The sequence below is a fragment of the Sus scrofa genome, chromosome 9, assembly GCF_054392235.1.
Source record: "Sus scrofa isolate SSC_HxYL_T2T_F1_AM1 chromosome 9, Sscrofa_HxYL_maternal_Yorkshire_Landrace_v2.0, whole genome shotgun sequence".
NCBI lineage: Eukaryota > Metazoa > Chordata > Mammalia > Artiodactyla > Suidae > Sus > Sus scrofa.
The window spans coordinates 130846835-130868512 of NC_139391.1; the positions used below are offsets into that span (position 1 = coordinate 130846835).

General features: G+C 44.0%; 1 protein-coding gene across 1 annotated transcript in view; it reads right to left on the reverse strand.

Moving 5' to 3' along the window:
* NIBAN1 (niban apoptosis regulator 1) overlaps positions 1-21678 on the reverse strand; it is a 163568-nt gene that overhangs the window by 9724 nt on the left and 132166 nt on the right. Inside the window, 6 exon segments of the mRNA NM_001243219.1 lie at positions 2162-2272; positions 3822-3983; positions 7544-7731; positions 12814-12976; positions 13278-13382; positions 18268-18383. Coding sequence (NP_001230148.1) covers positions 2162-2272; positions 3822-3983; positions 7544-7731; positions 12814-12976; positions 13278-13382; positions 18268-18383 — 845 coding nt within the window.

Consider the following 21678-nt stretch of genomic DNA (forward strand, 5'->3'; position numbering starts at 1 on the left):
ACTTTTGCTTAAACAAAAACCTAGCTACTTGCTTCATCTCTCTTCCCCCCCGCGGCCCCATAATTTCTGAGGACCCTGTGGTACTTCCAAGGTTTAGAGATCTTTCTGTGCAATTTTCTCACACTCTAGGTGGACGTTGTGACTGATAATGACCCATCTTATCCCCCTAATGCCCCTCCAACAGATACAGAAACTGAGGTAAGATGACTGGGTCACTTTGCTGTACAGCAGAAATTGACACAACACTGTAAATCAACTATAATAAAAGAACATTAAAAAAAAAAAAACCGAGTGACTTCTAAGTTTGAAAGTTGAGGCTAGAACTAGGAGATGGGTTTGCACTCTGGGGCCCCTGTCCTGGGGAGGCACATGGGAGCCATCGTCATCTCCTTCCTTCACTCTAAATCCTGAGAGCAGGATCGGTAGGTTGGAATGATGTCTGCAAAGGAAGAGAGCGTCTGGCTCACGGCTACACTAACACAGTGGTAGGTCTGGAAGTTCAGTGTCTGGAACACGAAAGATGATGATTCGCTCTGTTCCGCATGGAACATCCAAACCTAGAGACCAGGGTTTGGCTTTCGGTGTTGCTTGAAGGGCAGGGGTTGGAGGCTGGTGGTCACAAACAAACTGGCACTTAATCACAGGCATGTACATAGAATGGTCAGGCTAAATAAAGAATGGTTAAAGAGATTTACGCTGGAGACAATACCTAGCGGCAAAAGCACAGCTCTAGTCAAACAACCAAAGGCTACTATGTGGAAGCAAGACATGAACAAAGAGGGGAGAACTAGAAATACCGTATAATGGTGAGAACTTGGGCTTAACACTAGGAAGCATGTTCTTGTAGTTAACAGTATGCAGAGGAGAGCTGGACTGTCCCGAGAGGTATAAAGTGTGTGGATGCTGGAGGTGACATTGGCAAAGATACTATCTTTTCTTTCTTGATGGCAACTTCATTATTATGTGTGTTACCATGACAAATACTGCTTTTAATCTCAATGACTTGGTTGCCAGAGTTTACTACTTCTTGTGAGGCATTAAGATGGGGTTCGAACATAGAGAACAGACTTGTGGTTGCCAAGTAAGAGACAGGAGGGAGAGGGATGGACTGGGGGTTTGGGGGTAGGTGACGCAAACTATTATACTTAGAATGGATAGATAGCGATATTCTACCCTTTAGCACAGGGAATTATATCCAGTGTCCTGGGACAAACCATGATGGAAAGGAATATTAAAAAAAGAATGTAGGTCTTATGTAACTGAGTTACTTTGCTGTATAGCAGAAATTAGCATAACATTGTAAATCAACTATGCTTTAATTAAAAAAAAATAGATCATGTCTGAAATTCAGGGACCACCTCCTAGAGTCTGTGAGACTTTGACCTTCTGCTCCAAAGACCTGTTTAGGGAAAGCAGGTCTTAAAGAATTAGCTGACTAGGTTTAGGGATAGTTTCACTCTAAGCTCACCATTGACTAGCCAGCCTGTCGAGCTTCTGTTAAATCACACGAGATCTTAGGGAGTCAGTTTCCTCATCTCTACAATGGAGACATATTCCCGTGATCTCACAAGTTCTTATGAGGATCAAATGAAACAGGATAGTTTTGTTTGTTTTTTTTAAAGTTTAAAACTATGCTCTATATATGCAAGCTCATATTATTACAACCATTTTAATATACACTCAAGCATGAAGCACATTTAAAACCATTTTACATGGCAGGTATCTCTTGGAGTAGTTCCTTTGCTATGAGATTTTGATTTTTCTAAACATGTTGGTTAATTTAAATGGGCTTTGCTGTACTGTAAACTCTTTGAAGAAAGAGGGTGTGCCTTGCTTATTTTTAGATTCCACGAAATACATATCACAATTGTTTATCGTGGGCAGCCAATAAATATCAAATCCAACTGCTATGCAAGTAAGCCTGGACACGTCCCTTCTGGCTGAGGGACACTGATGCTGAGGACCCAAAGTAGCCACTAGAGGGCAGAAGAGGCATGAAAGTCATGGGCGAACTGCTGCTCGGTGACGTCACCGGTACCTTGGGGGGAAAGACCGGGAGGGGAGGAGAGAGTGCAAAAGAGAACTCGGTATTTTCCGCTTAACAAAAGAAATCGGTCATGGTTTTGCTGCAAGCTTCCCATGAATAAGAGAACAATTTTACCTTTAAGACCCGGAGTTTAACCTTCTCAATGGCGACAGTGGTTTTGGAGGCCTCTCCTTGGAGATGTGGGGAGAGCAACTGCTCGAAAGTGAACACGGCATTCTCCATGAGCTAGAAACCAAAGACAGCACAGAAGCAGACCGCGGTCAGAGGCTGGGACCACCACCCGCAGGTCTAAGTCGGCTTGGAAAGAAGGGAGGGGATATCATCAGAGATGAGGCCCCTGCGGGCACTACCCTGGGGGTGACCCAGGGCATCAGGTCCTCACCTCCTGAAGGATTGTGACACGCACAGGCTCATGGCCACAGTGGGATCGGTGAGAGGTGGAAAGTGCGCGCACATGCGCGCACGCGCGCACACACGATCTATGCATGTACGTACACATGAATGTATCTTTTCTTTTCACCTCTTCTCCTCCTCCCTGAACCGGGAGATCGAGGACACCCACCATCTCCAGTGGGCATCCCCTTCGTCTGTTCTCTGCTACCTGGAGCCAGACCTTAACAAAATGAGGTGGGAGGCCTCTCCAATGATTTTTTTTAGCTCCTCAGTTCTGCCTCTCCACTTTCAGGTGATGTAAACCACTTGAGCACATCTCTCACCCCACTTCCCCGCTTCCCGTCCTCCTTCTCTTCCTGCCCCTGCCAGGCTGGGAAGGGAGGCAGGGTCGGAGCTCGGTGGAGACAGTGGCCACGTGCTTCTCGGTTAGGACACGGAAGTAGTTCAGACTTCTTCTTCCGTTAAACTCTTGACCAGATTTGTTCTTGGTTTGTTTTTAATCCCTCACAACTCGGAGGTTAGATAATACACAAAATGTGCTACTCAATCCTGTTATAATGTTTAAGAAAAAAATGCTTTCTTCCCCACGCCTGGGATGCAAAAGCATCTGACACAGGGACATGGTACCTTTCTCACAGCGCTTCCAATGCTGTACTGAATTTACCCAAGGATCTCTCACTATCGGCTCCCTGAAGTGGGGTCTGGCGCTGTGTCCAGCCCCACAGGAATCTCCCCTGGAACACATCTTTGAAGTAGCATCGTGCTCTTATGGCTTCCATGATCACAGCCTTCACTAGAATATGCACTGAATTTGTGCTATTCATTCCTGTTCCTCAAGAAAAAGTTCCTTGTGGGGAAAAGAGGAACCTATCAAACAGACATAAGGAATCCAAATTTCGAGCTGCGATGGACTGATTGATTTACTTTTAACTAGGTTAGGGAATGAACTCGAGCCAGTGGTTCTCCATCCTGGCTGCAAATTAAAAGCAGTTGCAATAGAAGTGAAGATTTTTTTTATGTTGCCAAAAAAAAAAAAAAAATCAGAATCATGGAGAGTGTGGCCTAGACATCGCTATTTCTTAAAAGCTCCCAGATGATTCTTATGTGCAGCCACTGTTAACAGCACTGATTTGACAAATCAAGTAATTGTCGATTCACGCTGCTTCATTTCCCTGAGATATTTCTTCTCTGCGATGCTCATCAGCATGAAAATATGAAGTCGGCTGGACTAGGACAAAAATACATTCTCTCTCAACATGATGACTAAAGAAAGGGGCCCTGGCTCAGTTCCCCGAGCTACCTGGGCACACCTGTCTCTTTTGCTGCACTTGTTTCTCTGCTCCCCACCCTCATCCACCTCGGACAACCCCACCGTCCCTACCTCTTGCATGTAGTTCTGTGTCCTCTGGATCACCAGGTCGATGTGGGGGAATCTGAAGCGGCTCTTGAGATCCTGCAGGTGCTCTTGAAGCAGGTTGACTTTATCATAACATGGTTCCATCTTCACAGAATCCAGTGGAAGATTCATAAGCTGGTCCAGAAGCTGCATTTTAGTGAAGGGAAAAATTATACACCTTCACACTTGGGAACCATAGTACATTCCTATTACATTTTACACAAATTCTAAACAATCACACGTATGTTATTAGAGAGAATCCCTTCGTGGATCACTGCATCGGTGACATCTTCAGTGTCCTGTTTCCTTCCCTTGTTGGCTCCCTGGGGGCAGTTCTATTACTAACTTGGCGATTGGGAGAAGAACCAGCTGGATAATGGGAGCACCCCAGGGTGCATTCTCCGGGGCTCTAGTCTTTCCATGCTCTTGATAGACCCCAAGCACCCACCTCCAGAGCTCAAGAGCTCAGGCAGGCTCTTTGGCACATGGACCTGCAGCTGGGCCCAGGAACCTCCAAAGCCTTTTTTACTGAGTGACTCCCTCTCAGAAGACCCCAGGGAGGTCAGGAGGTGCCCTGGACTCCAAGAGCAAAGCCAGAGTCCCCGCCATTCTCTGAGGCTCTCTGCCAGGGCCCACAGAGCTTCCCTCTGCTAGTGGATAGGGAGGTGGGTGAGATAGAAAGAGGCCAGGCCTGGAAGAGGTATCCAGCTTTAAAAACCGGGGTCCCCCTTCCTCTAGTTTATACCAGTTATAACTTGACCAATGAGACCATGCAACTTCCAGCAAGAGGACAGCGACAGACCTCGTCTGTGAAAGACCTCAACGTACTCTCACACTGTAAGCATTGTTGCCAACAGAATCCATCCTGTTTTCCAAGCTTATTTAAAGGTAATTTTAAAAATAGAATATTGAAGATCTAGAGTAAAAAGCAGGGAGGGTGGAGAAAGAGAAGCTAGAAAGAAAGGTGCTGAAAATGGAGGCTTAGGGAGAACCGGAGAGTACCTAGTAATAGGGTGGGTGTGAATGATACAGGATGTGCTGGCTTGAGTTCCAGGTCACTGAAAAGAGATAAATCTAGATTTCTAGATTTCTCTAAATAAGAATTTAACAAGGGCCCACTTTCATTGTACATGTTAAAGGAAAACTTTACTCCCTTTAAGAAATGAGTTCTTAGAATTCCTGTCGTGACTCAGTGGTAAAGAACCCAACTAGTATCCATGAGGATGTGGGTTCGATCCCTGGCCTTGCTCAGCGGGTCAGGGATCTGGCATTGCTGTGAGCTGTGGGGTAGGTCACAGACACAGGTCCAATTTGACCCCTGGCCTGGGAACTTCCATGCACCACAGGTGTGGCCCTGAAAACCAAAAAAAGTAAAAAAAAAAAAAAAAGAAAAGAAAAGAAAGAAAAAGAAAAGAAAAAGAAATGAGTTCTGGGGAATTTCCTTTATGGTTCAGTGGGTTAAGACCCCAACATAGCCTCTGTGAGGATGTGGGTTCGATCCCCGGCCTCACTCAGTGGGTTAAGCATCCGACGTTGCCCCAAGCTGAAGTGTAGGTTGCAAATGCAGCTTGGATCCAGTGTTGCTGTGGCTGTGGTGTAGGCCTGAGGCTGCAGCTCCAATCTGAATCCCTAACCCAGGAACTCCCATATGCCGCAGGTTTGGCCATTAAAAGAAAGAAAGAGAGAAAAAAAGAAATGAATTCTGGAGCGCTCCATTGAAGTGGAATTAATATTGATCAAAAGCGTACTGTCCAGAGTTCCCTGGTGGCCTAGGAATTAAGGACTTGACACTGTCACTGCTGTGGCTTGGATTCAATACCTGGCCCAGGAACTTCCACATGCCATGCGCTCAGGCAAAAAAAAAAAATTTTTTTTAAAGCATGCTGTCAAACTTGCCCCTTGTCACATAATTTGTAATGTGTCTATTTTTTTTAAATATCAACTAAACAGACAGGAGAGGAAAAATCCATTATCACTTTGCTCCTATAAGCCTGGCAAAAGTTTAAACAAATGATTCCCTAGTGTTGATGGGACCATAAGGGAGAAAGTCCTCCATCACGTACAACGGTTGGAAATGTAAAATTTCAGTCCTTATTTTGGGATGAAAATGGAAACATCAGTTAACATGAGAAATGTTCCTTTCGACTCACCAATCCTGTCCCAGGAATCTATCCCACAGAAAGAAAAGCATCAAAGTATATGAATATATGTAAAAGCTATTTATTGCACATTTGTTCAAGGTGCCAGCATCATTGGGATGGTTGAATAAACCATGGTGTATTCATACATGAAATATTAGGCAGCCGTTACAAAAAAATGATTTAGAGCTAGAACTGGTAACTTAAAAACAGTTCCATAAGGTATTTTTGAATGAGAAAACTGAAAAGCAGAGCAGTATATATAATTCAGTCCCACTTTTATAAGAGAAAACAATCTAAAAAAAACATAGCCTATAAAATACATGTGTTTTATATAGTATGTAAGCATGGAGAAGAGCACAGAATAGCATATGCCAAGTCGTTGACGGAAGTTATGTGAGTGGGGCAGGGAGAGAGTAAAGGCAAGTTTTAAAAGAAGCTACAGTAAGAAACCTTAAAATATTTATGAAATGATCTCATTTATATAAAATTCTATGTTTGTAGGCATACAGAAAAAAGAAAGGAACAGAGGTATCTGGCTTTGTTCACTGACTTGCAGGTATATCCATTGTAACACGGCAAGTATAAAATAAATCTGCCCAGTTATGTCTGTCAGTGATTCTCAGGTGCATCAAGTCCTCTGGAGGTCTTGTTAAAAAAGACTGCTGGGCCCTACCCCAGAGTGTTTGATCTGGTGCATCATCAGTGTGGCCCGAGAATCTGCATGTTTTGTAGGCAGGTGACGATAAAGATGCAGGCTCAGGGACTGCACTTTGAGAAATATTGGTGTTTTTGTTTTTTTTAAAATCATGATTCTCTCTATATTTATTTTTTACAGTCACACCTGTGGCATATGGAAGTTCCCAGGCTAGGGGTCGAATTGGAGCTGTAGCCTCCGGCCACAGCCACAGCCACAGCCACGCTAGATTTGAGCCACATCTGTGACCTACACTGCGGTTCGCAGCAACACCAGATCCTTAACCCATTGAGCAAGGCCAGGGATCAGACCTGCATCTTCATGGAGACTAGTTGAGTTCTTAACCCCCTGAGCCACAGTGGGAACTCCTATGTTTAGAAACAAACAAACCAACAAACAATTTACATAAATGAAGACCTATACGTACATACTTGTATGAACAAGAGAAAAGCATGTGGAAACACATACTAAGCTATTTATATTAGTTAATTCAGGGAGCTGGGAGAGGAGATGGCCTGGGAGTTGGAAGTAGACTAGAATTCGGTGGATATGGGTGATGGTGATTAATTTTGCCTTTGTATAAATATTTGAATACATTGTTTAACTCGTCTGGCCATGTTATTAGTTTTGCAACTTGAAAACTATTAATAAAGGAAACCAGGTAGATGGATGGATGAAGGGTGGATGAATAATGTGATTGGATGTATACCAGAAAGACTAGATGAATAGATTGTCAGGCAAATGAAAGGAAGGAAGGAAGGAAGGGAAGGAGGGAGGGAGAGAGGGGAGAATAAATGAATGAAGATAAAGACCCACAAAGAGACAGCCCCCGGTGGACCATTCGTACTCCACTCCTCAGCTTCATATCTTACCTCCTTTAGCCGGGCACCGTCTTTGGTGGTCTGAAAGTTCTGGCTAAGTTCATCTACTTCTTTTTCAAAGAGTGAGCGTACTTCACTGAATCCTGAGCTCACTGGTCCCATGAGCTCCTCCAGAATGGATGCCAGGAATGGCTGCACGCTCTCCGCACAGCTACTCTCTGCTGGCTGGGCCACCATCGCTGAGGGAGGAAGAGCCAGAAAATTGTGAGTGAAAAGCAAAATTGGATTCGGAGGCACTGGAGCCGGGCCAGGGCTGAGCGGTGCCCTACAAAGCCATTTAACAGCCAAGGCAAGCTCAAATGGGCAAGACAGACCAACACAGTGAGTCCTGTGCCAGAATGGAAAGCCATCAGGTGCCTTGAGAACTGGAACAAAGAGAACCTATCCCCTCCCTCAGATTACTTCTGCCCTGAGATGAAATGCATTTTTCTGCTTGGTCCCTATGAATATATATGCCCAATACAAAGAAAGAAAATGCAATGATCCGTCTTTTTACTATCAATCATCATCAGCATAAATGCATAGTTTTGGAGTTTCCTGGTAGCACAGTAGGTTAAGGATCTAGGGTTGTCACTGCAGCAGCTCAGGTCACTGCTATGGTGCCAGTTTGATTCCTGGCCTGGGAACTTCCACATTCTGCAGGCACAGCCAGAAAAACTGCATAGTTTGTCTTCTAAAAACACAGCGTATAAGTTTTAATTCATTTCTATAAGAGTTAATCATTGAATACAATTCAATTTCCCTCAAAGGCCTTTTTAAAAACTCAACTACAGTCTTTTTCTTTCTTTCTTTTTTTTTTTTTTTTTGGTAAATGGAAACAAATTCCAATCAGTTTGCCATCCTGCCTCCTATGCCCATTCCCGCTTTTTTTTTTTAAAGCTATTTTTTTCTGATACTCAAGAATGAATGCTCAGGATCAAAAATATAGTGTACTGAAAATCATAAAGAGGGATTTAAACAAATACAACCAATACTCTACTTTCCAGAGAAAATACTGCCTTTTGATTTAGAAGAGGAGCACAATAAAGATTCTGATTCAGTAAGTCTGCACAGGACGTGGAAATCTGCATTTGTTTTTTTAAGTGTTCAGGTGTTTCTCGTGATTAGCCACGTTTGGAAGCAGCAACACAGTAAAGGAAGCCTGAGCTGGAAGAGGCTTGAGCTGGCTCTGTGGCCGGAAGGCTAGCCCTGGGGCACCTGGTAAGTCGCCTAGCCTTGTCAGGGAACCACAGAGCTGAGAAGGGAAGTACCAACTCATCTGCGTGTCCAGTCCCTGCTTTCACAGATGGGGAAAGGGGGGGCCTCGCGATGCTAGCTGATTCGGCCATGTCACACCCTAATTTTCAGATCCCTAAATAGAATTCGAGTGTATTTCTTAATTTCTATTGGCAAATCATTTGCTTACAGTGAGACAAATGGCCGCATTCTTATTTCGATTTGCGGAAATATTTCTCAGGGTCACAGAGGATCGAACTTACTCGGAGAATCTAAGATGATCAGTACTATTGATATTATGAATAATGCATAAAGATTTGGGATATAAAATATTAACCAGGTCATAGAATGACTAGGTAGAAAACCCTTTTCTGTTGCATGATTCAAATACGAAACAATCTGTGACTCCTAAAAATAATTTAGTTGATACCCAAATGCCAAATTGTTTGCCAGGAGGATAAATGAATTATTAATACAGCAACTCTTCGAAAAGAACTATTTGAAAAGCATCTAATTGAAATTTCAGAATAATCACGAACATTGGGTAACACACGGTAGAGATTTAGCAGCCAGCCCATGTCCCCTGCGGGGTGGAGGCTCCGAGACAGGCACGGGGAGCCGTCTGGGAGATGATGCTTCTTTCTTGCTGATCCACCACCCCCGCACCCTGTGCCTGTGCACCACCACACGCTCCAGCCCCCTCTTTGTGCCTTTATTTAGTGCTCCTTTCACCTGTGCCTGCCTTCCTCCCTCTTGACTTGTAAATATCCTACTTACCTCTTCAAGGCCAAGTTCAAATTTCACCCACTCAGGGCAGCCTAACCACCACACAGCTTCTTGACCTATGGTCTGGCCCCGTTTCCTTAATGATGGAATAAATTTTACATCCCACACAGGTAGGCGCTGCTCTTTTTCAAGGATGCAGAGATGCTGCTGTGATTAATCATGGGTTGTGACACATTAATTCAGGAGCCATGCACTAATGCAGCTGAGCGGAGTGATTAAGAGAGAAAATGCTGGGTTGGGGCTGCCCCATTCTAGCCTTGGAATCTCAGGCAAGGTACTTAATCTCTCCCTAGGTTTTCTCGTCTGTAAAGCAGAGATCACAAGGGTTGTTACTCTGAGGGTTATGGTGAGGATTAAATGCGTTGCCTTCGTTCAAAGCCACGTGTGACCCTCCGGAAGTGCTCCGTAGCTATTAGATCTCACTGTCCTTGTCATTATCATTCTTTCCAACCAAGTGACACTACAACAGTACTCTTATTGTGAGGGACTCACACAGTTTTTTGAAGTTGAAATGGTTCCTGCTTTGGAACCACCGGGCTCTCTGTTCTAGCCTCCCTTGTGGCACTTATCATAGTTTTCCTTCTGTCAGTATTTGTGACATGCCTTTTAGCTAAATCTGCTTGTAAAATTATGTTTTCTTCTTGGACTCCTCATACCCTTTGTATTCGGCAGGAGCAGAATAAATGTTTATTGAATGCATCGGTATATGAGGGACAGAATGTAAGCCAGTTGCTTCACTCTCAAGAGTTATATGGGAGGAAACAGAGCGATTACTGCTTTCACACTCCCATAAATTTTCAAAATCCAAAGCCCTGTATCAGGGCAGCCTGATGGGCACAGGTGCATGCTTTATTTTAAAGGGGACGAACCAGAGGCCCGGTTAAAATGTGTTTCAGATATTCTTTTAAAAAGACTTGACCATGACTTCCGTTCAAGGCTTCCTTTAGGAAACAAAAACTAGTCCAGGGCAGAATACTCCTCCATCTTATGTGGAATATACTGGAGCCACAGAGATTTAGGCCAGAGAGAAAGAGAATGGTTTAATTCAGGCCACGAGCATGGCCACTGTTAGGCTCAGCTCAGCTTCAGATCACAGAAACGTATTTCATTGGGCATAGGAATTGGGTGTTGGCTTTTTTTTTTTTTTTTTTTTTTTTGGTCTTTTGTCCTTTTCCTAGGGCCGCACCCATGGCATATGGAGGTTCACAGGCTAGGGGTCGAATTGGAGCTGTTGCTGCCGGCCTACGCCAGAGCCACAGCAACGCCGGATCTGAGCCATGTCTGGGACCACAGCTCATGGCAATGCCAAATCCAGAACCCACTGAGCGAGGCCAGGGATTGAACTGCAACCTCATGGTTCCTAGTCGGATTTATTTCTGCTGTGTCACGATAGGACTCCCAGGTGTTGGCAGTTTTAAGCTGTATAAAATACTTCAACATACAGACAACTCAAATTTTTCAACATACCGATAACTCTAGATCAGTTGTCTAATAAAGAAATATGAGACCCGGATAATAGGAAACAGAAAACACTCTGAAGTTAATTTATATCTGGACTTAGAAGGCATCATGTGAACAGATAAATAACACACACACACACACACACACACACCCCTTTGCTCTAATTATGCCTCTAACAGGAGGACCTTTTAGAAGAGCCTGAAGGGAGCTGGGCTGCAGTGTGTACAGGGCCCGCAGTGCAGAGGATAATCCAAGCAGGAAATCCCATTAGGTTCCGTCTCTTGAGCACAGCAACTAGGTCTTCCGTGTTCTCTGCTAGAGCCACATCACTTGCTCAGAAAGCACTTATTGAACTTTTTTTTTTTTTTAAATGCATGAGTGAGTGAATAATTTGAAAATCGACTATATAAGACAATTGGTGATAAACAACCACAGATGAGCCGGCAGGCTTCCCCTCTGAAATGATTCTCAGGGTGGTGTGCTTTTGGGATTGTGGAAATGCACAAGCAAAGAGTTTTATCCTGTAAAATTCTTCAGAAGCCAGATAAGGCCACTTGTGAGGCAACAGGCAAACTTTTTTCTGTTAAGGGTCAGAGAGGGAACACTTTCGGCTTTGCCACCCAAAGGACTCACCTGTGCCCTTGCGGCATGAAAGCAGCCACGGACAATAGATAAATGAATGGGCACAGCTGTGTTCCAATAAAACGTTATTGACAAAAACGGGTGGCAGGGCAGCTTTGGCCCAAGCGCCACCGTTTGCGGACTGCAACCTCATGGGCCCCTTTGATTTCAGAGGAGGACCCTGCAGTGCACAGACATCGAGGCACCTCCCTGAGTACACGTGACCAGCTAATTTTAGAACTGAGACTACAGACAGTCCCCGACTTACAATGGCTCGACTGATGATGTTTCAAGTTTACGATGGTGTGAAAGCAATCCTTATTCAGGAGAAACCATACTTCAGTGTTGAGTTTTGATCTCTCCTGGGGCTAATGAGACACGGTAAGATGCTTTCCCATGATGCTGGGCAGCAGCAGGAGCCGCAGCAGCTCCCAGGCAGCCACCAGATCACGAGTGATAACCCTTCTGTTTTTCACCTTCAGTCTTATATCCACTAAGTTGTATGAAATATTCGGCACTTTAAGCTAGACTTTGTGTTAGATGACTTTGCCCAACAGAGGGCTCATGTAAGTGGTCTGGGCACGTTTAAGGTGGTGAAGCTAGGCTATGCGATTTGGTAGGTTAGGTGTATGAAACGCATTTTCAACTTCCAGTGGGCTTATTGGCACATAACCCCACTGTTAGTCGAAAATCTGTAGGATACAGATTTATCAAATCTAAAGCTAATGTTTTTTTTTTTTCTCATTAAAGGAAAATCCATTTATTCACCAGTTCAAATATTCACTGTGAGGCTGCCTATACCAGGCATGGTACCAGACACGGGGAACACCTGAGTGAACCAGGGCAGCACCACCCTGCCCTGAGAGAGCTTACAGCAAGGGGCGGGCAGGGGCAGAGCCATTACAACTTGGGGTCAGAAGTGCTACGAGGGCAGAGGTGCAGGCAGGGTCAGGGGACACAGGCACAACCACAAGGCGACCCTGTGTCCTCGCAAGTTTCCATGGGGAGGCCCGGGCTCTGACCAGCACCTTCAGCACGTTCCTGTTACAAGTGCTGTCACCTCCTGCCACGTCCCTCTGTTTAATCCTCCTCTGACACCATAAACACTAACGCTGTGGTGGCGCCTTCCACGCACAGCTGATCTAGTTTGAAGGAGCAGACGGATCATCACCACTGACCTTTGATCTTTCCGATTAAAAAGTTCTTTGAGGTCACAATCTGATCCATGTCTGAACGGATGGTTCCTTCCAGGTCCTTGGTCAGGGCCCGGCATTCCTCCTTCAAGGCACTTAATCCTTCTGAAACTTGATGCTGGACCAGGTTGTAGGCCTCTTCGAGGAGCTGCGGCAGAGAACAACCCATAAACCGGGGCTCTGTCATGTGCCAGCGCCTGACCGAGTCAGGTGGAAGAGGGAGGGTACACGGCAGACGACCACGACATAAAACCGCACACACACATTCTAATTTTTCTTTCAGGGTTTGAGTCTGTTTGGATTCGTCCTCATGTAAGTGAGACTGAGCAGACTGGGCAGTTCTCCAGCCAGGGAAGGAATTACGTCCTTTAAAAAATAATACCCTAAGAGGAGGGGGGAGAGAATGTTCATTTCGAGCAGCACAGCTGCAAAGCAAAATCACGGCTTACACCGAACCAGGCCCGCTTCCTGTCGTTCTTCTTCCCCCTCATTTTAGGCAGGAGGTCTGTCTGAAGGGTTGGCAGGAGCTCCTCCATCACCAGGTTACTCAGGATCTGTCAAGAGGAAGAGAGCCCCAGAGCTAGTTTAGTTGGGGATGCCGAAATCTAAGCATCGGGCCAACTGAAGGTGTCGTGACTGCCCGTCCCTGTCCTAAACTTAAGATTGTCCTGGGCTGGAGTTCCTGTTGTGGCTCAGGTGGTTAAGAACCTTACATAGTGTCCGTGCAGGGTTGATTCCTGGAGGTTAAGGATATGGCGTTGCCATAAACTGTGGTACAGACCGGCAGCTGCAGGTCCGACTCAACTCCTAGCCTGGGTGGGAACTTCCGTATGCCGCAGGTGCAGCCTTAAAAGGTAAAAAAGAAAAGAAAAGAAAAGAAAAAAAAGATTGTCCTGGGCTACATAAAATCTGTTAGGTGAATAGTTTAACTCTGGGTCTGAGGCCACAGAAATCTCAAGGACGATAACCTTGGAAGGTAAAAACGTCCTGAAACATCTGCAAGGAACAGTCATGTCTGCTTACATTTTTCCACTGGAAAGGACAAGTTCCTCAAATTCAAACGTCTACGGTTCAAACTATTAGAATCTAATGCATCTAGGATAAGAAGGGAAGCTTCAGTTACGGGGAAGGGCCTCCTTAGCAAAATGGTGAAGGGGTCCAGGCTTGGTTTTGATGGCTTGAGTCCTTGTCTGTGTCCTCTGAGACCATTGTGCCCCCTCGAGATTTATCAGGATCTAAGTGTCTTCATGCTCTGTGTTCTTTCTGCACCAGGAATCCCACTCCCATCTTCTTAGAGTCAGGTATATAATTAATAATTCCTGAACCCCATTTTGCCCAGTGGAGTAAATTCTTGTTTGGAACACATCTGCCCAAGAGTGACGCAACAGTGGCAACGGGGAGAGTGAGCTAAGGGCATAAGGCAACTGAAGCCTGAATTTAAACTCAATGGAAAATATTATCTTAGTTGAAAAGTATTAAACTCAAGAATCATAAGAATTGTCCAAATTTACCCTCTTGCACAGATGGGTTTGAATCTGAGCAGGAGCATGAAAGGGGGTTGAAAGATGAAAAGTGTTATACAGTCCAAAGAAAGAGACTGTCCCATTTGGGTGGGCTTACAGTTTTGTTTTAGTCTTTCCCATACAATGTTCCAAGAAATTTGGTTCTATTTTATAGCTTAGGGGATTGAAAAAGAAACTATGTCTGGAAAAAAAAAGGAGGGGGGGAGTGGGTGGTGAGGGAGGTGGGTGATTAGGGAAAAGCCCGGGGCAGCCAGAGCTCCTGGATACTGAAGCCAAACCCTGTCTCATTCCAACAGCTCATCTTCCTGTAAAACTCAGGGCTCCCCACCCTGCCCTTGAGCTGTTCTTCCCCAACCCAGGACCCTCTGGGGTCCCCTACCTTGCTCAGCCTTCCATGAGTTCAAAGCCCTGGGGCTGGCCGAGAGAAGAGCTAATCCAATCTTAAAAAAAAAAATCATACTTTATGAAGGGGTTCGCCAGTCTTTCCTCCTCAGAACAGAAGTCACTGAGTTTTCCCATAAGGGACCTGAAACAATCTCTTGTGCTTTAAAAGAGGGGGTGTATGTACATTTAACTGCTGGGATTTCACTGGGAGATTTTAAAATTCCATCACACATATAAGAAGCCAAACATGCCATTAGGCTGATCAAAACCGGCAAACCCAGGGTCATTCTCTAAAGGACACCCCACGTGTGGCCTTCCGGATGCTGAGGGGATGAGGAAGGGGCGAGGCCCAGAAAGCCTGCCCTCCTTCCTGAGGCTGGCCCCTTGTCTGCCCAGGCCATGGGCTTCCTGCCCTTTGTGTTACTGAGAGGCCACGGACAAAAGAATCCATTTAAAAGGGTCACATTCAAGGTCATTAGACAAAAGGTAACTCTGGAACATATGGACAAGGCCTAAAAACTGTGGGTAGTTTTCCAGTCTTGAAACCACCCTGACCTGTGGGAATGATGAGCTCCTCTCTCGATCCGAAAGGCAAATAACAAATATATGGCAAAACTTATATTTACATTGTACAAAATGTTTTCCCCTCATGACTTCATTTGGTACATTTTTATTGACAAGCAGAAAATGTACTGATGCTTTGACTGGTGTACACATATTTTCACCCTAATAGTCGGTCAGACAAGTCACTCGAAGATATTTGCTTTGCCTGGACGCTTGCCTAAAATAACCATCGCCAGGAGGACGTGCCATACTTGCCGTGTGAGTCATTACGAAGAAGATAATAATGTAACAAACCTGAAAATTGTCTAAATACCGTCCCCTAGGATAGAGGGGGTTCGGATAATGTTATGACTAAGGTCTAAGCAGGCATGAAAAAAATGCAAATAACCTCAGTGCTTTAAACAAAAGATGTCATATTCTCAAACTCGGTCATGCCATGCCTTTTCCTTTAACTACTTGGTAGCTTCTTTGGGGCCTTGACCTCTTTTTTTCTGAGTCTTAGGACAGGGGCTGCTTCAGCCCATGTGTAAGCAGTTACGGTGAAGCGGAGCCTCAGCCGGGCCCCAAACAGGGAAGTCTTAAAAGTCATTTCCTCTCACCAGCTTCTCCAAGGATCATCTGACATGGTTCAAAATGCACTTCTGTCACATACTGGCCTTGTGACTCGAGCCAACGGCTCCGAATGTTCTTTCTCGAGCTTGGAGGGTGCTGAACAAATAACCCTAAAATAATGCTCTTCCAGGGCTCACGTTTTATGAGCCCGTGATTTTGACAAAGACACTCGGATTCTCAGGGGAGCAAAAGTTCTTATGGGGTCGGTCACCTGAAAACCCCAGCTTATACTGATTTCTCCTCTGGTTTTTGCTTTGTTTTTCCCTTTGGATATGTTTTTCATACTGAAAAATTAGCACCTGCCTATGACTGCTTTGTGCGCTGCTGAATGATGTCCACGTAAATACAGACGCACACAGGTGCCCACACACACACTTCTCAGGCTGCCTTGTTCTCTGGGTGTCTCTAGGTATGTCCTGCCTCACTGTGATGACGGAGGAGGCATTTCGTTCTCTTGCACCTTGTAGCAATGTACACCTACCAGCCCAAAGTAAAGAGCAGAAAGTCAACAGAAGAAAACAAACTCAGTCCTCAACTCCCAGAAAGGACTTATTACGTACTTGCTTTCCATGGCATCATGAAGGAATGTGGGCTCATGTGAGATTTCAAATGAGAGAAGAAATTAAGCACGTAGCCGAGCCAAACTCAAGGAGCTAACTGACTGTTTAACTTGGTATAGTCTCACCCTTGATACTGATCTTTCACTGGACCAGGAGTCAGACGCCATTGTTTCCTTTGTCATTTATCCACTTAGCATGTGACTCTGAAACAATCAGCTGCACAGGGCAGGGACACTCTGCCTTGCCCACCTCTGGATTTCTAGCACCCAGCATAGTGCCTGGTATAAAGTGGCTCAATAAATAATTTTTGAATGAAAAAAACTGGGCCAGTCATTCAATCGCTATATTCCTCCCTCAGTTTTCTCACTTGCAAAATGGAAATTATAACTGGTCTACCCATCCTAAGAGACTGATAAAATGAACAGACGGAGTTAGGATTTGAACATAAAAAGTATTACACGAAGGCATTTTAATATTGGCATGTCTATTAAATACGTTTGTTTATATGAAAGGCCAATCAGTGGCAAATGGTTCAGCCTCCCCTAGCTTTCATTTTTTATTTTTTGGCATAAGTATGGTTAGCCCTTAATCCTCTCAGGTTTGTAAATGACTGTGCTTCTTCCACATATCAGAAACCAAGAATTGGTTGAAGGTCTTGAGTAAGTCTCAGGATGGGAAATAAATGAATTTAGAATCCACCAAAAGAAGAAGAAGGTCGGGGGCGGGCAGTGGGGGAGTGGAGAGGGAAAAGGAAGAGGGGTGGAGGGAGAGTATTCTGAGTCATATGTTAAAACAATAAAGAATAGCCCATTACATGAGAAAATGTTTTTGGCTTTAGATGTTCAATGACCCTATAAAGGCAAGACACTAACTGGAATCTTCCAAATATTGTTCCCTAATAAGTTTCACTAACTCCCTAAAGAGGCATTCTAAGCTACGAAGGGAAATTAGAGTATAGCATTCTTGGACCCTATGTGCCTATAATTAAATAAGGCCCATACTCAGCCTCCTGTTCCTGGTTGAATCAGCCATGTGATTGGTGTCCTCAAGGTGAGTGGGGTCACATTATGAAATATAGTTTCCTTGGAGATGTGTAACAATGTGCCTAGAACAAGCCAACCCAGACACATAGCCCATGACTGACATTTAATCAAGGTCATGAGAAACTATATTGGATCGCAGGGGATATTACACTAGAAAAGGTAAATGAAACATAGAAAACTACCCAATGCACCTAAAGTTTGTTTCCTTTAATCACTTCATTCATGCATCATCCCATAGATAAAGATAGCTCTGTGCCAAATACTTTACTTTTCCAACAACATCTCTTTTAATGCTCACAACCCTGCAGGGCAAACATTATATTTCCATGTTTTTTTTCCCCCCAGAAGAGTAACCTGAGACTAAAAGAGGTTAAATACCCTGACAGAATGACCTAATGCCCCACCACACACTCTGCACTATGCCACACTGCTCCCATTTGCTTGTAATCTGGAAGTATGAAGTCAGTTGATTGCGAGGATAATGCTTTTTCCAGAAAAACACTGGAAATGGTAACTCTTCCATTGCAATCGCAGTGGTCTAGGCTGCCCTATTTAGTGCCTAATTTGGAGGTCTTTCGAGAAGGTGCTCAATAGCTTGCTGACCAAATGCTTCTAGACAATGAGAGGAATGGCTTTTCGAACTCCATCTTCCATTCTTGTAACTTTTTGTTTATTTGTTTGACTGTTTATTGTGATTCTGACCTCTTAACACCCAGAGAGAGAACAGGATCCAAAATTCTGAGCCGACGTTACCTGGATTTCATCCCCAGTGGTCATCTCCCATGAGCCATAGTGTCCTTTCTCTTGTCGGAAGAACTGCACAGCTTCTAAAAAGGCTTGGGCTTCAAACGTCATCTGCTTTGTGTAATCTAAAAGAAAGAGGCAAGGGCATTTAGCAAAGAAACACACTTTCTTTTACACTTTTCCATGGTCCTTCCAGTGTTGTGGTTCAGAGACCTAGCATCGCCTGAATATTGCCAGGGATAGAATTATGAGACACAGAAACGTTAAGCCAGTACTGAATTCGAAGTACATTTGCAGGTGCATAGTCACATTATTTGCTCACTCTACCAGCTGATCAGTTCTATCAGTTATTGAATACCCTGGTTAGGACCAGAAGCAAATCTATCCCCCTTTATCTCTCTTGTAAATGCTTCCCTCAGGCATCCAGGCACCTAGTGGCTTTATGACACCCACTGTAACACCCCACCAAGGCAGATCATTCCTCAAAGTGCCTCATGTATGCCAGGGATGCCCTCCCAGTTTCCCTAACAAGACTCCGACTGCTTTGGGAGCTGATGTCAACTTTCTGTCAACAAGATATGGATGTAATATGCTGATTTATGCAAATGGAGAATGTTAATTGCTAATACTTATATAGCAAGATAGTGTTCTTTTAAGCATAATACATATTTCATTGAAACTTCACGAAAACCGCTGAGGTATTTTTATCATCCCCAGTTAATATATGAGGAGACCGAAAGCCCAGAAAAATGAATTAATTGCCTAAGGTCGTACAGCTAGTAAGGATATGAACTGACTCCAGAGCCGGCTCCTAAGAACTAACTATACTAGCTTTGGGTTTGCCTCTCCAGACATATTGGATATTTATTTATTTATTTATTTATTTTTGCTTTTAAGGGCTGAATCACGGCATATGGACGTTCCCAGGCTAGGGGTCGAATCGGAGCTACAGCTGCCAGCCTGCACCACAGCCACAGCAATGCCAGATCCAAGCCGTACCTGCAACCTACACCACAGCTCACAGCAACACCGGATCACCGACCTGCTGAGCAAGGCCAGGAATTACACCTGCATCCTCATGGATACTAGTGAGATTCGTTTCCGCTGCACCATAACGGGAACTCCCAACATATTGGATTTTAAAAGATGTTATATCTGAGACGTAGTACCCTACCACAGAGAATGGATATCTAATGGTAGGGTTTTAAATGAGCTGAATGGCCTTCCCAGAAATCGACAAAGCACACTATGCACTCAAATACATTCATTTCTGCCATGAACTAAATGTTTGTGTCTCCTAAAATTCATATATTGAAACCCTAATCCCCAATGTGATAATATTTGGAGATGGAGGTTTTGGGAGGTAGTTAGGTGATGAAGTTAGAACCCTAATGTTGGAATTAGAGCCTTTATAAGAAAAGGTCTCTCTGTCCTCTCCCTCTTTCTTCTTCTCCTCCTCCCGCTCTTTCTCTGCCCCCACAAACCCCTTCTCACCAGACACTGTATCCGCCACTGCCTTGGTCTTGGACTTCCAAGACTATGATATTTTTGTCAGAGCATCCCAAACTGAACAAGAGAATTTTCAACTCTTGGAGGCTCTTGGAGGATGCCATGATAAGCAAATTATAGAAATCTTAGCAGGGCAGTGAATTTAGAAATAATCTAATCTAACAATAAAGAAATCAAATCTTAGGGGAAATAAAGTGGACAAAGTGAAGGGACTGAAAAGGCCAAGTCTCCTGCCTCCTACTTCTCCCTCAGCAGGACACAAAGTTCTCGTTCCAATAAAGCATGTAACCTGCACCAAGAGGGCAATATTTGCTTGGTCAGCTGAAGGCAGCGGATTCTCTGGGGGAAACTTCAGAGCTTTAGCCAGTGGGATTGCTCAGAAAAGGACTTCATGGTTGATTCAGGGACTGAGCAGCATTAAAAGAGGATCAATCTGTTTCAAAAGGTGACCATTAATAGATTGTCAATAACTCTTTTGAAACTGGCTAGGTCGTAAGTCTCAGGAACTTGGGAAAGACAAACTACAACTCAAGACATAGCCTCTATAAAGACTCAAGCAAAATTCTTCACAGTGAGGATCGTGTGAAGGTTAGAACCTCCCCCTTCAAAGACATGGAAGGGTCACTGACGTTTCTCATATTAACATAACGATGTGGTTAAAATCTAAATCAGAAAAAGGGCATGTCCCAAGGATCAGATTTTTAAATCGAAGTATTTTCTTCCTTGTTATTTTTTTTCTGGTTTGGCAACTGATGCAGTGTTTAATCTCAGAGGTTTGGAAAACACAAATTAATGTCTTGGTATAAAATTGACAACAAAGGGGCTGTGATATGGGGCTCAGTATACTGGGAGGAACTAGACCAACTGAGATGGAAACTGTAATTACTACATTAAGATTCAAAACTGACTCATGTGCTCTTATTTTTAACAGCTGTTTTCATTTCCAACCTAAGGAAACAGAGCGATGGAAGAAAATGTGGTACTTAGATGTGAGTATTGCCAGACCCGCAAGCCTGGGAATGAGGTTTTAAGTTCTTCACATCCTGAGAAGAAGCATAAATTTACTTATTTCTTCCCTAGCTGGCCTCAGGAGCTGGAGGAGGCATCTGAAATTCTGTCCATACCATCTATATCTATACATATAAAAAAGATGACATTCCCACTGATGGTTGCTTTTTCAAAGATCTTTAAAAAAAAAATAACTGAAGACATGGGATTTGGGGGGAATGATGTGGGGGAGTCAGAGAGAAGTCAAAAAAGAACTAGAAAAGCTAGCATGTAGTAATGGTGCAAGATGAAGCACTTTAATACAGACAGAGAAGAAAAGTATTAGTCATCAAATGGACCATAAAGGAAATTACAAACACTGAACATCAGCAATGAAATTTAAAAGAATAAGGGCACAAATTTGCATTCTGGATTCTACCATTAAGACAGACTTAAACTGAACTTTAACTACTCCTTTACCGTAGGGTAAAAAGGCTCTAATCACTGATTCATCATTAGATTTTTTTCAGCTTATAAAGTAATTAAATTAATTTGTATAAAACTTTTAGAACAATATCTGCCAAATAATAAGTTGCTTTGTGGATACTGGTTCTCATGGTCATAAACAAAGCTCAACGGCAACTGCCAGAGCATTAAGGAAATAAAGAACAATGGTTTGCTTTGTAAAAGACAGAACTACATTGCAATGGTCACGTGAACTTCATCTCTTCTAAGCCATTTGTAAGGGCACTGCTGAACTCAGCCAGAATGTACAGGTGTTTGAGAGAAACAAGATCATCAGTTCTTTAACCAGCTTCCTGCCACAGATCCCATGGGAACAAATTCCAGGACCTCAATCACCCATTCTCCTGCCAACAAGAAATCAGGTTAGTTCCGTGGCCCCCAGAATCAACAATGGTTTTT